Here is a 14,692-nt window from a genome sequence, read left to right as displayed (position 1 = left end):
TCGCGCCTGGCGCATTACAACAAGCGCTCGACCATCACGTCCCGGGAGATCCAGACGGCCGTGCGCCTGCTGCTGCCCGGGGAGTTGGCCAAGCACGCCGTGTCCGAGGGCACCAAGGCCGTCACAAAGTACACCAGCTCCAAGTGAAGTGAGCCCACTTACCTGACTCACTCTTAAACCAAAGGCTCTTTTCAGAGCCACTCACAATGTCATATGAAATAGCTGTTACATGTATGAATCTTAGGTTGAATATGCTGATGTCGCGGCATAAGATAAAGTGCGAAGACTATTTTTGGTAGGTCAGTTCTGTTTGGCCTAACAACTGCAGTGTTTGTTAATCTGAACACAGTGCGTTTGAAGTGATAGTGATACATTTTATAGGTGCTTAGTCTGTCCCCATACCTCCATCTATGGTGTCCCGTTAGTGGATCTTTTGAGCTTTGAAAAATAAATTCTTTTTCATTGTTTTCAGTGCTTGCTTTTAAAAAGACCAAATATCCGAGGTTCATGATCAACCACTAACTAACCTTTTGTTCCTGAACGTCGTAGTTACAGTATAATAATGGAACTCCTAAATTACCTTAGTATATTATAATGTAGCATTTTGGGAGTTGGTAAAATTCAGCCAAAAGCACAGTGGAGTCATGAATTAGTTCTTTAGAATTACCTTTTGAAAGCTCTATTGTCAATGTCTTTAAAGCCACCTGTAGTTTCTTAGCAGAACTTCAATGCACACTCATTGGCATCTGCCTCATCTAGGACACTTCACGGCTTGATGAAGGGAGGTCAGGAAAGATTCAAATCCCAGATCTGCAGCTTGTGTTACACACCTTTAATCCCATCATTTGGGAGCAGTACCAGGTACTCTTGAGTTTCAGGCCAGCCTGGTCACACACTCCTATCATTCTGTGTTACACAATGAGGTACGAGATGATAGATTAGATAGATAGATAGATAGATAGATAGATAGATAGATAGATAGATAGATAGATAGATAGATAGACAGATAGATGGATATAGATAGATAGATGATAGATAGATAGATAGATAGATAGATAGATAGATAGATAGACAGATAGATGGATGGATAGATAGATATTCGATCCTGAAGCTGTATTGCACCAAATTTTCTAACTAACTGAATGCAACTGGAGGCAAAATATTCATTTACCAAGTCTGCTGAATTTTTAAAAACTGCGTAATGGGAAAAAACTGATTTTTAAAAAAAGGAAACAACTATTTTGTCTCGTGGGAAAGTCAATCATTGGCTTTTTGCAAAGAAAAAGCTTATGCAGACGGCACATAAGCCTTGGAGTGAAGGCTCCAGTAAGGAATAAAGCTGCCCAAAGGGTATTTACGGGATAAAATCAAAGTGCTCTCGAGTGGAGAAAGTTCATTACAAACAAAAGTTAATCAGTCTTCATGGCCCTTTATAGAATAGTGTTCATAAAATGTTTTGAACATAATCTAGGTGGAGATTGTAGCTTCCAAATATCAAAGTCTTCTTCCATCACTGGCACAGTTCCTTAAAAGCCAGCCTTGAGGTCCTTCCTACAACAAAAAGTTATAACCTATAGGATAAATCCAGTGACCAGGTGGATGGCTTCTTAAATAATTAAGATAACTGAAAACAAGTAACTTAAAAAAAAAGTGAAATATCAGAATCTCAAAAATAAAAAGCACAAAAGGCCTGGGACAATGCTGTACATCTTTAATTTAATCCCAGCACTTAGAAGGGGGAAGAGATCTCCCAGTTGAAGACCATTCTGGGATACAAAGCAAGTGAACCTCCTTTTTTTTTTTTTTTTTTTTTTTTTTTTTTTTTTTTTTGTTTTGTTTTTCGAGACAGGGTTTCTCTGTGGCTTTGGAGCCTGGCCTGGAACTAGCTCTTTGTACACCAGGCTGGTCTCGAACTCAGAGATCCGCCTGCCTCTGCCTCCCGAGTGCTGGGATTAAAGGCGTGCGCCACCACCAGCTGAACCTCCTTTTTTGAAAAGGAGGGGGTACCCAAAGGGTTGGCTAAGGAATTTACTGGTGGGTAGACTAGGGAAGATGAAGTGATTGGTAAATACCAGTTAGGATTTGAAATCTGGGTAAACAAATTTCCAGTTACAACTTTAATGGTTCTGTCCTTTAGAGGTGGTTCACAAATGTAATGTATACAGACGTACAATTCTCAGTCTTCCTTTACATTATACAGTTCCTTAGTTTACCACTGTATACATCCTGAGCGTTCTGATGCCAGTGTTTACTAAGTATGGAGGAAATTTAAGACAGCAGGGCTCAGGAGCCTTTTCCAAAAAGCAAATACTTCTGTGTCACTTGTAAAAAAAATTTACGCAGACCTAACACTTCTACAAATAATTTGGAGTATTAGCCAGGCGGTGGTGGCGCACGCCTTTAATCCCAGCACTTAGGAGGCAGAGGCAAGCGGATTTGAGTTTGAGAGCAGCCTGGTCTACAAGAGATAGCTCCAGGACAGGCTCCAAAACCAGAGAAACCCTGTCTTGAAAACCCAAAAAAAATAAAATTTGGGGTATTGAAACTATGATGACAAAAACGAAGAGATTAATTACAGCTCTTTTTTGTATGGTGGGTGGCTCTAAGAAGAGCCTTTAAAAGTAGTTATGTAGAAAAGAGATTTACGCCCTCTCCCCTCGGATGCGGCGGGCCAGCTGGATGTCCTTGGGCATGATAGTTACGCGCTTGGCGTGGATGGCGCACAGGTTCGTGTCCTCAAACAGACCCACCAGGTAGGCCTCGCAGGCCTCCTGCAGCGCCATGACGGCCGAGCTCTGGAAGCGCAGGTCGGTCTTGAAGTCCTGAGCGATCTCGCGCACCAGACGCTGGAACGGCAGCTTCCGGATCAGCAGCTCGGTCGACTTCTGGTAGCGCCGGATCTCGCGCAGCGCCACGGTGCCGGGCCGGTAGCGGTGGGGCTTCTTCACGCCGCCGGTGGCCGGGGCGCTCTTGCGGGCGGCTTTGGTAGCCAGCTGCTTGCGCGGGGCCTTGCCGCCGGTGGACTTGCGAGCGGTCTGCTTAGTACGAGCCATAGCAAATAAAGACAAGAAATGAGCTACCAAAACTATACAAGGATTGCCTTTATATAGGGTTATGTTCGCACACGCGCAAACGCAAGCAACCGCTTGTGTTTCCTCTCCTCCCCACAGGAAACAATCTGATAGGATTGGATACTTTTCAAAAGTCCCGCGCAATATTACTATTGGCGGAGGACATCGGACGGTGATTGGCTATTTCTTGCACACTTATTAGAATGCTTAAAAAAAAAAGTTTTAACCGCCTAAAGCCATTTAACAAGGCTGATCATTCTTAAATTTTGCTGTACTCTTGTATTTAACCTCTTGTAGACTTTAAAAACAAGAAATCCCTACTTTAAAATAGGGCGCTCTACGATGCCAAAAACATTCCTGAAAAACATGTTCGCCACATTTATTTTTCCATTCTAGTGGCTGGACCGCAACGTTGTAATCAGAGTCCTAGGACTATTTGGAATGTGACCAGTAAACAGACCTGCATGAAAATAAGGTTAAGACATGTGAGCTGGCCCGTACATGTTGCCTTGTCACTTTATTAAATAAAGCCTTATCCTATTTCCATAAAATCCTTTGGGTTGACAGTAACTTCTCCAATCCTAGCGGCCTCCTAACGTCAATTATTTTTAAAGACACTACGTAGTGCGCTGAATAAGATAATTGTGTGTAAGGTATACCGGCACTTCAGTGTGATATCTGCAGTTTTTCTCTGCCTACATTGATATTTGGTTTTCTAAATAGGGATATGGCTCGATACTTCGCAATGACATATAAAGGGACTTAGAGTATAGGTAGAACACGGTTCTGGTTACCACACTCTCAATATGAAAAGGTGGTGGCTCTGAAAAGAGCCTTTTGTTTTAAAGGAAAAAAAAAAAAGCCACGCTCAATCGTCTTATTTCCCCTTGGCCTTGTGGTGGCTCTCGGTCTTCTTGGGCAGCAGCACCGCCTGGATGTTGGGCAGGACGCCACCCTGCGCGATCGTCACGCGGCCCAGCAGCTTGTTGAGCTCCTCATCGTTGCGGATGGCCAGCTGCAGATGGCGCGGGATGATGCGCGTCTTCTTGTTGTCGCGGGCCGCGTTACCAGCCAGCTCCAGGATCTCAGCCGTCAGGTACTCCAGCACGGCAGCCAGGTACACCGGGGCTCCGGCACCCACCCGCTCCGAGTAGTTGCCCTTGCGGAGGAGGCGGTGCACGCGGCCCACGGGGAACTGCAGGCCGGCCCGGGAGGAGCGGGTCTTGGCCTTGGCGCGAGCCTTGCCACCCTGCTTGCCACGTCCAGACATGTCAGAGATTTGCTGTCAAAATCAGCTAAAGACAAAACAGAGACAACAGGGGACTTATAGGGAGCGTCCGGAGCGAAAATAGAGTGATTTCATTGGCTACAAATTCGGTCTCACCCAAACCAATGGTTCCGTGGTTTTGAAGTCTGCTTGCTCTTATTGGACAGTTAGTGTGTGACGTTTGCACATTCGCTAGCAAGAATAGCCACAGCTTTGTTTAAATAGCACGGAGGGCCAGGGATATCTTTTAACTTCTCTTTTCTGTGTTTTAACCCAAATTTTCCTCTTTTCATCATGCCTGAACCTGCGAAGTCCGCGCCCGCCCCGAAGAAGGGCTCCAAGAAGGCCGTGACCAAGGCCCAGAAGAAGGACGGCAAGAAGCGCAAGCGCAGCCGCAAGGAGAGCTACTCGGTGTACGTGTACAAGGTGCTGAAGCAGGTCCACCCCGACACCGGCATCTCCTCCAAGGCCATGGGCATCATGAACTCGTTCGTCAACGACATCTTCGAGCGCATCGCGGGCGAGGCGTCGCGCCTGGCGCATTACAACAAGCGCTCGACCATCACGTCCCGGGAGATCCAGACGGCCGTGCGCCTACTGCTGCCCGGGGAGCTGGCCAAGCACGCCGTGTCCGAGGGCACCAAGGCCGTCACCAAGTACACCAGCTCCAAGTGAGCGCGCCCATCTCGCTCTTAACCCAAAGGCTCTTTTCAGAGCCACTCACTTAGTCTTAAATGAGATCTGTAATCTTATCTGGAACGTGCTGGTTACTTAATAGTGGATATCAGCGCCAAAAAGGTTGGGGATGGGTAACTATTCTGAACCGCTCACTTTTCAATATGCCTATATTGAGCTTCCTAATGTGACAAAGATATATCTTTTTCACATGAAGTAAATCCAACCACAAGGTGATAGATCTGCATGTGTTTCACTAGTTCTGAGGTTAGAACTGCCACAACCGCCTGTCTTTTTCTTTGGTTTCCTAGAGATTTTCACCATCTAGTTCTGACCTGGAATTCTTTAGATCAGTCTGGCCTACAGCTCAGACTCCTTCCTGCAGTCTTCCTCCCATTTGCTGGATGGATCTTTGCCACCACACACTAGCTTTTCTATAAATGTTATAGGAGGAATCTGGCAATCCATCTGAAGTCAGTAATTTCTTTGCCTTCGTCATTTATCTGCAAGAGTCCACTAAATTAATATGAACATTAAGTGACCCAATAACATAAAGACTTGTAAAAATAAATTTTTCAAGCACTATATATTTAGGCATTAATTTTTCAATACTGTTTGATAACTTTAAGCATCTCTTTAAACAATTTATCCAGAGATATTCCAACCCGGTTTAATACATCCCTCAGACAAAAATATTTAACTACATAGAATTGTGGATTGCGGCAATTAATTGGAGCATTTCCTAATCCTAAATAGAGGGGACTTAGTAACGACTGCATGGCATTCTGGAGATTAGTAAAAGCAATTGAGGCTGGACAGTGACTGCACCCAGGGAACTGCCTACTGAGCTCACGCCTTGGATCTCACAAAGGAAGCCTTTACCCCGTGGCTTTAAGGGAGCTGAGGTCTAACAGTTCGCTAATCCTCTGTGTCAGAGTTCTTCAGCGGGTCCTGTCCTTTGCTATTCTAACAGTACAACTCTCTCTAGTATTATTGGGACATCCAAGATCTAAATATTGTCAGGCCTCAACCTCCATCTCAAGCAATGTAAGGCTTTCACGTGACTCTCCACAAACTCATTAGAGCTAACAAAAAATAATTGGGAAAAGAACAGATGAAAAGAGAAACTTGCAAGGTATGATGTCTCACTCCTGTCTAGCCCCTGGGTAGACTGAAGAAGATGCTAAACAATATACAGAGTACTGTTGGTGTTAGCTTCAATACTTTTTCCTGAAGAGTTAATTTATTTTAAACTATACGTATGGGTCACTGTGTGTATATGTAAGGAATTCCCCCTGGAACTGGAGTTACATGTGGTTGTTTGAAACAACCAACTTAGATGGTAGGCACTGAACTCTGACTCATCTCTAGCCCCAACCTTCAATATTTTTATTTATTTTAAAGATTTATTTATTTATTATGCATACAGTGTTCTGCCTGCAGGCCAGAAGTGGGCACCAGATTTTATTATGGATGGTTGTGAGCCACCATGTGGTTGCTGGGAATTGAACTCAGGCCCTCTGGAAGAGCAGTCAGTGCTCTTAACCATTGAGCCATCTCTCCAGCCCCCTTGAATATTTTTAATATTGTCAGTATTTCCATTTTTGCTAAAAATAAAAATTACAAATATAAATGTTCAAGGGTAGGCCTTTAACCTGCAAAACTATACACAGACTCTAAGCACTTTTCATAGGCTAGGCCACTGATCCAAACCAACGTCCTCCAAGAACCAAATTGTTGTTGTAGCCTCCTTACTAGTTTCCTTATCAATACTTTTGAATCAAGCTTGAAATATGAATCAGACCTTGCCTGTTTTCAGGTAAAACTCCTGTAGTGGTTCCCACGTCACTCACCTTATTGAGAGCAAAACCCAGAGTAGTTCCAAAAGCCCCCAAAAGGACCCAAGAGCCACTCCATTCCATTTGGGTCTCAGGCTGTCTCTTCTCAGCAGGATTTTCTGATCTAGCAGGAACTCCCTTCACTTTCACCCTGTCTTTTTGCTCTGGTCATCACTTCATTACTAAAGCTTTACGACCTCATCTAAATATTACCTCCTCCCAGCACACATTATGCCTTTTCTGCTTCAGTCAGCAACATAACACTTAGCACTGTGCTACTTGACTTCTCTGCATTCCCACACCCAATCAACACCAAGTCCTGGAAGATTGAAAATGTTTTGCCCGGGGCTAGAGAGACTGCTCCAGCACTGGGTGCTCTTGCTAAGGACAAGAACTGACTCCCAGCACCCACAAGGTGGTCCACTCCTGTTTTGAACCCCAGTTCCAGGAGATCTGAAAACCTCGTCTGGCCTCCTTGAGCACATGGTGCACTAACACCCATGCATACACATTTAGATTATTCCTACCTATAATCCACATAGCACAGAACCGCTCCTGATCTTGGTGTGTTCCAATCATTTTTTTAAGCCTCAGATACTGTTTTCTTCCTCAAACATGTTCTTAACCTTCAATAGTGTCTGATTCCCCGTCCCCCACCCCCCACCCACAGAAACCATTATCTTTAAAAATAAAGATGAGAGCTGGGCAGTGGTGACACAGGCCTTTAATCCCGACACTCAGAATTAAAGGCAAAAGCAGCAGAAACAAACTGATCTGTGAATTCGAAGCCAACCTAGTCTACAGTGAGTTCCAGGACCATCAGGGCTACACAAAGAACCCATCTTGAAAAAGAAAAATCAAATCTAATAATAATTAATAAAAAAATAAAGCAGGGAGACAGCCAAAAAGGCTCAGCGAGTAAAGTGATTGCTGCAAAACCTGTTAAAACTGAGTTGGATCCTTAGGTGGAAGGAGACGCAAATCCCATAGAATTGCCCTGCTTTACAGAGAATAAAGTCAAATGACAACCACTTTAACTCCATTAACTTTGATTTCAGAGGATAACCACACAAGTTAACTTGCTGGCCACGAAGAAGAGCACCTTTTCTGTTGTTTTTAAACAAGGCCTCATGACATTTAACCTCAAAGTGTTTGTTGTACAGTACTGTCAATCTTAGCACTTCTAGCTGAAATGAGATTCTGAAGGTACAAACTTAAGACCACATCGAAAATATCAAAAATGTGCTTATATTGTCTTAGGTTGTTTATTCACACGCTCAACCGACGTCAACAGAGTTCGGTGGTCTGCATAAAGTTGCACAGCAAAACTACCCAATTTTACACTGTAGATGTAAATGGTAGTGTCCGATTGTGATAATCCTTCCCTTAAGCGAACAAGTCCACCACAGGTGTGCCGGGAGAAAAACTGCCTAAACGTCGCGTGGATCTCCAGTACCCTTCAGGCAGCCCTTCAAGCCTGGTTTCAGACCTCAGCAGAGGTCAAAGCACAGAACCGACCAACCACAGTCCTGGCTGTGTACTCAGCCACCGCCCGGCGTCTTTATCCCGGGCTACGCCTCCAAGCTCACGCGCTTTATCCCTGCATCTCGCGCCATCTAAATAGAGGAAGGATATCAAATACCAAGCTTCATCGTGTGCTTTATGTACGGACGTTTTTCACAATTTCCAATAGCAGCCAAGGTAGCAACGAGAGGTACGGAAGCCTACATTAACTACATTACAAGCAGGATTATTTCTTACGTTATTAAGAGCAACCCAACAATACACAGTAGAAGACATTAATGTTAGCCCTTTTACAGAGAATGTGGGCGGCCCTGAAAAGGGCCTTTGGGTATTTTGGGAAGTCATCCGCCAAGAGTAATTTAACCGCCGAAGCCGTAGAGGGTGCGGCCCTGGCGCTTGAGCGCGTAGACCACGTCCATGGCCGTGACGGTCTTGCGCTTGGCGTGCTCCGTGTAGGTGACCGCGTCGCGGATCACGTTCTCCAGGAACACCTTCAGCACCCCGCGGGTCTCCTCGTAGATGAGGCCGGAGATGCGCTTGACTCCTCCGCGCCGGGCCAGGCGGCGGATGGCGGGCTTGGTGATGCCCTGGATGTTGTCGCGCAGGACCTTGCGATGGCGCTTGGCGCCGCCTTTGCCCAGACCCTTACCACCTTTACCTCGTCCAGACATTGCTGAGCTGCTGAAGACCAGGCCAAAGTGCCGGGAAAAGCGCAGGCACTTCCCTTATATGCAAGGGTTTCGGACCTAATTGAAGACTGAAACCTAGAGCGCGTTCACCCCGCCCCTGACATGGCAATGGCTGGTGACGTCACCAACGCTCGAGGTTCCCACTCCCTGAGCTAGGTCCTTTGTCTCAAAACCGGACTTCCCGGCCATTTTAACTAATTCAGACTAAAGAATGTCTTTAACGATGCGCATTTGCCACTTTCCACGTATTAGGGCGACAGCGGAGCTTTGGTCAGTCAAACGATCAGAAATGCAGATGCGAGCTGTGTGTGAGTCAGTTTTATCCCCTGTTCCAAAGGACCAAACACTGGAGAGAACACTGCACCATTTCCTCCTCGATCTCGACCACAGAACAAATCTGACCCCAGTCTTCATACCCGCAGGTAAATGCGTGGTTTTCCACTAAGACTGCTACCAATTGCCGTGCTGAGGACTGTATATTGTCTTGTCTCCATTGGCGAAAATTCGTGATTCTCGTTTGAATATCTACCTGGTTTTTTCATACACATCGAGTCACTTATTAGTATATTAATATTTGCTACTCTTGTCAGATTTTGTTTTGTCTTTGATTCGGTAGCGACATTATTCCCAACAAGTAGCACCTTTAAGACAAACTTAAAAGGTGACTTCCAGCAGGTCTTTGTATAAAGTAGCGCGACACCCACTGCAGACAAAGGTAAGAATGTTTTTAGGAGCTACTTACTGTGCAGCAGAGTGGCGCAGCGGAAGCGTGCTGGGCCCATAACCCAGAGGTCGATGGATCGAAACCATCCTCTGCTAGCCAAAATCGGGATTTCTTTTCATGGGTGTTTAAGTGACAACTAAAGGGTTCTCTTTCTAGTACATCATATTTATTTTGGTTATTTTGCCTCCTTACTCCTAAAATGGCTAAACAAAGGGGAACACAAGGGTAAGAACGAAAGAGCAATTCAGTTTCTTTCATTACATAACGTATAAGGCCTTATTTGCCAAGTCTGACTGAGAAAACCACTTGTGCTGCCAACACTGGTCCTGTGTCTTCAATCGCCACATTCCTGATAAGTCTTTTGGGAAGCCATTGCTATTGTCTACGCTTATTTTTTTAAGCTGTGAATTCACTGTCTTATATTCCTCTCCCAGGAAGGATTCCTTGTCTAAAGTGTCAAATCCCGTCATAGAAATTTTAGTAAGAAAAAAATACATTAAGTAGCCTATAATCTAGGTAAGTATTTTCTTTTGATTGGCCTTGAACTGCTCCTTTTGCCTCTATCCACAGGGTTTACCATACCTTTTAAAAATGACTCTACTGAATTAGAAAACCGAAGTTTAAAGACCTCTCTCCCGTTAGGCCGTGGGGGGATGGAAGTCTTATTTCTTCTCAGTGGGGGTGTAAAGATCAAAATCAGCCCTTGAGAATAACTGACAGAACCACCAAGCACCTGGTAGCCTTGTTTTCTTGCCTCGGACATTAAAAAATAAATAATTTACAATCGGAGATGCGCTTGACTCCTCCGCGCCGGGCCAGGCGGCGGATGGCGGGCTTGGTGATGCCCTGGATGTTGTCGCGCAGGACCTTGCGATGGCGCTTGGCGCCGCCTTTGCCCAGACCCTTACCACCTTTACCTCGTCCAGACATTGCTGAGCTGCTGAAGACCAGGCCAAAGTCTGGGAGGTGGTGGCACACGTCTTTAATCCCAACACTCAGGAGGCAGAAGCGGGTGGATCTCTGAGTTCCAAGGTCAGCCCCGTTTACGTAGCGAGTTCCAGGTCAGGTCCACACAGAGAAACGCTGTCTCAAAAAATTATTATTATTATTATTATTATTATTATTATTAATTATTATTATTATTATTATGAGACTACTTTTCAAGCCATGAGAACAAAACCAATTGTTGAGTGCAGCCCCTAACCACCCACTAGTTGAGTGACTTGGGGGAAGTCCTCACCTAACACAGCGCGCAGTTTAAAGATTACAGCGAATATTACAATACAGGAAAAGACTGTCGCAAAGATGCCAGACTGAAGAAGGCTTTCTTGTCCTCTCTTGGTGACAGACACTCTTCTCTCCAGCTTAGGGAGGGTTCTAAAAGGAATCAACAAAAGTGCCAGAAGGTGGAAAAGCAGCTTTGTCACCGGAGGGTCACACCCACGCACACGCACGTAGAACTGCATGAACGGGGAAGCAGGGTCTGAGGACACACAAACGACTTTTTTCTCCGTGAACCAGCCATGTTCTGTATTAATACCGAAGTAATTTAATCTCAAAATTTCCTAAATCCGATCCTGTGGCCCCAAATAAAATCCGCGGCGTGGACCTAATTTCTTTTTATGCTGTACCTACCGCAAGAGCGGCGCTGGAAGTTCCTTTTACTTCCTAAGTCTTCGAGACAGGCCTCAGAGCAGCGACCACGTGGCCTAATGGATAAGGCGTCTGACTTCGGATCAGAAGACTGAGGGTTCGAATCCCTTCGTGGTTAATGGTAGGGTTTTTTTCCTCCTTGTCTACAGCCCTACAAATTAAATTGTAGCATCTGGTAAAAAAAAAAAAAAAAAAAGAAAAGTTGCTGCCCCACCACCCGCATTTTCTGGGTTTTTCCAAACTTTTTTCCCTCCTGTCAAAGGATAGAGGAAGAACTTGTGTTAGGCCTTAAACCTTCCTAAAGCTGTGACCATTTATTACAATTCCTCATGTTGTGGTGACGACCCTTGTGAAAGCGTTGTTCGAACACCCAAAGGGCTCGTCACCCACAGGTTGAGAATATCTTCAAAGAACTAGGCGCTGGAAGGACGAGAATGGAAACCGAAATGAGTCCTTCAGGTATCTTGGGCTGTCAGATTCTCCCAGGCTTACACTGTGGGCCTCAGGGCCTCAATTTTGCTGGGTTAAATTATCCCAAATATCCCCTCCCCTCCTTTTTTGTTGTCTCAAAGACAGGGTTTCAGGTAACACATCCTGGTCGTCTATCTCTACCAGGCATTCAGGCCTGCGGCATCATGCCTGGCAGAAATGGGAATTCTGATCCAAGACTAAAAAAACGTGTCTGGACCAAATTAGTCCCCATTTCCTTTCCTTTTCAACGCATAGACGGCAAAGGATACAGAAGGTAAAAAGCCTGTCCCCGCCAGGAAGGATGACACAGTAAAACAATCTTGGACACTACGTCTTCAGTGGTCACTGCACACTAGAAATGGGTCACGAATTCAGAAATATAGTATTTACACCTTTGATAAACATGTGAGACTTGCCACTTTAAGGGGGGGGGGGTCAAAAAACATGCCCTGAAGCTTCAGAGATGAATGGAGATAAATGGAAACGGATGGGAAGGGAAGAACAGAAGGAAGGGGAAAGAAGGGGAAAACTGGGAGGGAGACTGGAGTGGTATTTCAATAAATAAAGCTTCCCTGGTGAATCCCAAAAGTAAAACAGCCACACTGGTCAGCCTTACAGAACAGCCAGCAATGACACACGCCTTTAATCCTAGTAACCACACTAGTTGCCATAGAAACCAGGCAGTGCTTCAATGACTTTAATCCCAGAACTAGAGAAGATTATAAAATGGGAGGAAACAGCTCTCAGACACAGTCTCATTCCGAGGATTCCTGGAGGCAGAATCGCCGTTTCGGGCTGAGGTCAAGGTAAGAGCCAGTGGCTGGCTGCTTTGCTTTTCAGGTCTTCAGTTGAATCCCAGTTTCTCTCTGAGTTTTATTACTCATGCTTCAGGGGAGAGAGGTAAGGAGAAGGGAGGAAGGGATCAGGATGGCAAGTATGCTATTATCAACTGATAGTACTAACCTAAACAGGAACACTAACAGCTAAAAGTCCTGAACACAGACAGACCATCCCATACCTCCCACGCCTACTCTGCAGGGTCACCACTTCTTCCCCACCAACAGCTACAATCCTACTTTATTGTTTATTTAGATAAAAATGATAGGCTATCCAAGAATAGTTACTAAGACTATTGAGTCACTATGACATTTTGCCTTCTTGGTTGTAATAAGCCAATAAATTCCAATCTGCCTAACTGCCTAACTAACGGTATGTTTCTGTTGGTCTTTGGACAGAGACAACCAACAGTTTCATTATTATATATGGAATATATATTATATTTGATATTATATATATTGCATTGATTATATATTGAACATATATATTGAATACATATATATATGTGTGGAAAATAATTAGATTAAGTAAAGTGTTCACAAACATTCAGTAAAAGGCAAGAGAATGAGTAACTCAGTGGGCTGACACCTCCTTAGGACAGACAGGCCCTGGGTTCTGTCTGCAGCTCCATAGGCTCCTCCAACTACAGCCTTGCAAGCGAGTTGGAAACCGCTGCTCACAGGAACTTGCATGTGAATATGTATGAAGTTCATCCATAACTTCCAAAATGTGTACCGGCTGTCCTGTCAGGTTTTTGAGGGCCCTGGGCTTCCGTCCTACTGTTCTCACAGACAACCAATACTTCAGCGCGGTCACCTGAGAGCGCTAGAGAGCCACCAAATCCTTATTCACAACCAACATTTTCGAACTTCTTTTCCTGGCCCGCTCTGCCTTGCACATGCTAAGCGAGCGCTCTTGAATGTTGGAACTAATGGTGAAGACGCGGCCGGTTGCCTTCCACGGAACACTTACTTCCCTCTGATCCGCTACCACATCAGACCAAGAGCAGGTGGGCTAAACATCTCAACACAGTCTTCCCAAGACTCAGCTGGATCCGTTTTTTCCAATTTACCATCTTCTAATATTGCTGTATTTTCATTTATTTGGGGGACATTCTGAACTAAAGAACAATGTTCAATGTTCTGTAAAGATAAGTGGGAAAATATAAAATATTTACTGACTAACTTTATCAGCCTTTTCTTTGCAGTTTCTCTACAGAGCTGTATACTGTCATACAATACACATTGTGTACATTTTTATACTATAAATTTCCCACACACACAGAAAATGAGAGGCTGTGGATTCACTTTTTTTTGGATTTTTTTATTGATATTTATTGAGCTCTACATTTTTCTCCTCTCCCCTGCCTGCCTCTCTCCCTCCTTCAACCCTCCCCCAAGGTCCCCATGCTCCCAATTTACTCAGGAGATCTTGTCTTTTTCTATTTTCTACTTCCCATGTAGATTAGATCTATGTCTCTCCTAAGTGTCCGCAATGTTGTTTAAGTTCTCTAGGATTGTGGTTTGTAGGCTCCATCCATTTTCCTGCAAAATTCAAGCTGTCGTTATTTTTTTCTGCTGTGTAGTACTCCCATTGTGTAAATGTACCACATTTTCCTTTTGGTTGAGGGGCATTTAGGTTGTTTCCAGGTTCTGGTTATGGCAAAGCTGCTATGAACATAGTTGAGCACATGTCTTTGTGGCACGATTGAGCATCCTTCGTATATATATACCCAAAAGTGGTTTTACTGGGTCTTGGGGAAGGTTATTTCCTGATTTTCTGAGAAACCAACATACTGATATCCAAAGAGGTTGTACCAGCTTGCACCCCCACCAGCAATGCAGAAGTGTTCCCTTTACCCCACAACTTCTCCAGCATAAGTTGTCATCAGTGTTTTTGATCTTGGCCATTCTTACAGGTGTAAGATGGAATCTCAGAGTTGT

General features: G+C 44.7%; 3 protein-coding genes and 3 non-coding genes across 6 annotated transcripts; 4 read left to right on the top strand and 2 right to left on the bottom strand.

Annotated features, from left to right (window-relative positions):
• Window positions 1–2,642: 2,642 nt before the first annotated feature.
• LOC102002578 (histone H3.1) lies at window positions 2,643–3,074 on the bottom strand. The gene has a single exon (XM_013349088.2). It carries the CDS (start codon window positions 3,051–3,053, stop codon window positions 2,643–2,645), a length of 411 nt encoding a protein of 136 aa, XP_013204542.1. The 5' UTR covers window positions 3,054–3,074.
• An 874-nt stretch (window positions 3,075–3,948) lies between these two features.
• On the bottom strand, window positions 3,949–4,341 carry LOC101998782 (histone H2A type 1-B/E). The gene has a single exon (XM_005354940.3). It carries the CDS (start codon window positions 4,339–4,341, stop codon window positions 3,949–3,951), a length of 393 nt encoding a protein of 130 aa, XP_005354997.1.
• Window positions 4,342–4,618: 277 nt separating this feature from the next.
• Window positions 4,619–5,029, top strand: LOC101998509 (histone H2B type 1). Its single transcript, XM_005354939.2, has one exon. The coding sequence runs from the start codon at window positions 4,633–4,635 to the stop codon at window positions 5,011–5,013; it is 381 nt and encodes a 126-aa protein (XP_005354996.1). The 5' UTR covers window positions 4,619–4,632; the 3' UTR covers window positions 5,014–5,029.
• A 4,782-nt stretch (window positions 5,030–9,811) lies between these two features.
• Trnam-cau lies at window positions 9,812–9,883 on the top strand. The gene has a single exon. It is a non-coding gene; the product is annotated as a tRNA-Met (tRNA).
• A 530-nt stretch (window positions 9,884–10,413) lies between these two features.
• On the top strand, window positions 10,414–10,553 carry LOC113456926. The gene has a single exon (XR_003377649.1).
• Window positions 10,554–11,486: 933 nt separating this feature from the next.
• Window positions 11,487–11,559, top strand: Trnar-ucg. Its single transcript has one exon. It is a non-coding gene; the product is annotated as a tRNA-Arg (tRNA).
• The last annotated feature ends 3,133 nt before the right edge of the window (window positions 11,560–14,692 follow it).

Source organism: Microtus ochrogaster, chromosome 16, assembly GCF_000317375.1.
Source record: "Microtus ochrogaster isolate Prairie Vole_2 chromosome 16, MicOch1.0, whole genome shotgun sequence".
Lineage (NCBI taxonomy): Eukaryota > Metazoa > Chordata > Mammalia > Rodentia > Cricetidae > Microtus > Microtus ochrogaster.
The sequence above is the reverse complement of the archived record's forward strand: the minus strand, read 5'-3'. Positions and strand labels throughout refer to the sequence as shown.